At 41.1% G+C, this 1729-nt stretch overlaps 1 protein-coding gene across 1 annotated transcript in view; it reads left to right on the top strand.

Annotated features, from left to right (window-relative positions):
• The window catches only part of LOC135209034 (KRAB-A domain-containing protein 2-like), a 38948-nt gene extending 37451 nt beyond the window's left edge, over window positions 1–1497 (top strand). Inside the window, exon 3 of the mRNA XM_064241580.1 lies at window positions 439–1497. Coding sequence (XP_064097650.1) covers window positions 439–1497 — 1059 coding nt within the window. The remainder of the gene's footprint in view (window positions 1–438) is intronic.
• The last annotated feature ends 232 nt before the right edge of the window (window positions 1498–1729 follow it).

The raw sequence follows: 1729 nt of genomic DNA, 5'->3' as shown, positions 1-1729 counted from the left end.
ATATATATATGTTACACCCAATCTGTGAAATTGCCCATTTCATGAAGTGGGCTGGGCTAACCAACTTGCCCATTTCATGAAGTGAGCAAACCACTTGTCCAGTTCATGAAATGGGCAAGTGGTTAGCCCATTTCATGAAATGGGCAGTTTCATGCATGAATCTTAAAATTTGTTCCAAACTAGTTGTTAAACCAGAAAAAGTTGTTTTAAAGTCTTTTATTAAGTGTTGTAATACAAACACTTTTAACATAATATATGATGGCATTTTCAAAGTATCTTGTATAACCCCTTCAACCTTTAGTCATGGAAGAACAAAGAGCAAGTTGTGCTGCCTTGTGGTCTACTGAATATGAGAAGACTGTAATTGCCATTTTGAAGAGAGGAAAGACTTGACAGACGCTTAAAAGATAACACTACCACATCTTGCAAACTTTTCAGATTGCCTCCTTTGGTGAAACAGAAACAATTAAAAAGAAGAATGGAAAATATATGGCAACTAAAGAATCAGTCACAGGAATTATCCAACAAGCCCACATTAACACCGGCCATGGTGGCGAAAAGAAGACTTACAAGGAGGTGTGCGAACATTATGGAAATATTCCAAGATCAATTGTACCACTATATATCGTGCATTGTGAGCACTGTGTTGAAAAGCGTCACAGAAAAGAAACGGCAGCAGGAGTTGTAGTCAGACCACTGTCCGTAAGAGATCTCAGTGAAAGAGGACAAGTAGATCTGGTCGACATGCAGACTATGAAGGATGGAAGTTATCGCTTTATTCTGCACTATATGGAGTATCTAACGAAGTTTCATGTGATTCGTCCTCTGAAATCAAAGACAGCAGCTGAGGTTGCCAATGAACTTCTTTTCATCTTTTTGGATATAGGTGCACCACACATCCTTCAGTCTGACAATGGACGTGAATTTACAGCTGAAGTGATCCAAGAACTTGCCTCACTATGGCCTGAACTCATCTTAGTAAATGGGCGTCCTCGGCATCCCCAGAGTCAGGGATCTATTGAAAGAGGTAATGGGGATATGAAACTCAAGCTCATGGCATGGATAAAAGACAATAATTGTGCTAAATGGAGTTATGGTGTCCGTTTTGTTCAGTGGGCCATAAACAGTTCATATCATGAGGCAATCAAGATGACTCCCTCTCAAGCGCTCACTACAGAAGAACTTGAGAGGCTTATAGAAGTTCCACTTACCGGAGATTCAGCTCGGGATGACCTAATATCAGTAGACCCTGAATGTGAACGTGAACCACATCCAGTTGCAGACTCTCAGCAGCAACCTGCTATGGAACAAGAAAATATCTCAATCAAAGTACTGCATCCAGCAAAACAGGCAAGAAAGGAAGCTGAGTATGGTCTTCAAAAGCAAGCTCAACGAATGTTAGCACGCAGCACTAGATCAATGCGAGCAGTTGAAGTTGGAGACAATGTGTCTGTACCGGTGTCTCAATTTAACCGTAGTAAAGGAGAGCCCCCCTAACATAGTAGGTGTTGTAATAGCAGTTGAAGACAGTGGTTATGTGATTGGCACAAAAAGTGGAATTATCAATGGTAAACTTGCCAGAAATCAATTTGCCTGAAAATATCCCCAAACAACAGTTGAGTATTCGCGAACTAGTTCGAGCAGGAAGTGTGTGTGGTGGCCAAGGATACCAGAGATGTCTTTGCAGGAGCAATTGCTTGTTAAAGCGGTGTTCTTGTTTGAAAGCTTG

Source organism: Macrobrachium nipponense, chromosome 11, assembly GCF_015104395.2.
Source record: "Macrobrachium nipponense isolate FS-2020 chromosome 11, ASM1510439v2, whole genome shotgun sequence".
NCBI lineage: Eukaryota > Metazoa > Arthropoda > Malacostraca > Decapoda > Palaemonidae > Macrobrachium > Macrobrachium nipponense.
The sequence above is the reverse complement of the archived record's forward strand: the minus strand, read 5'-3'. Positions and strand labels throughout refer to the sequence as shown.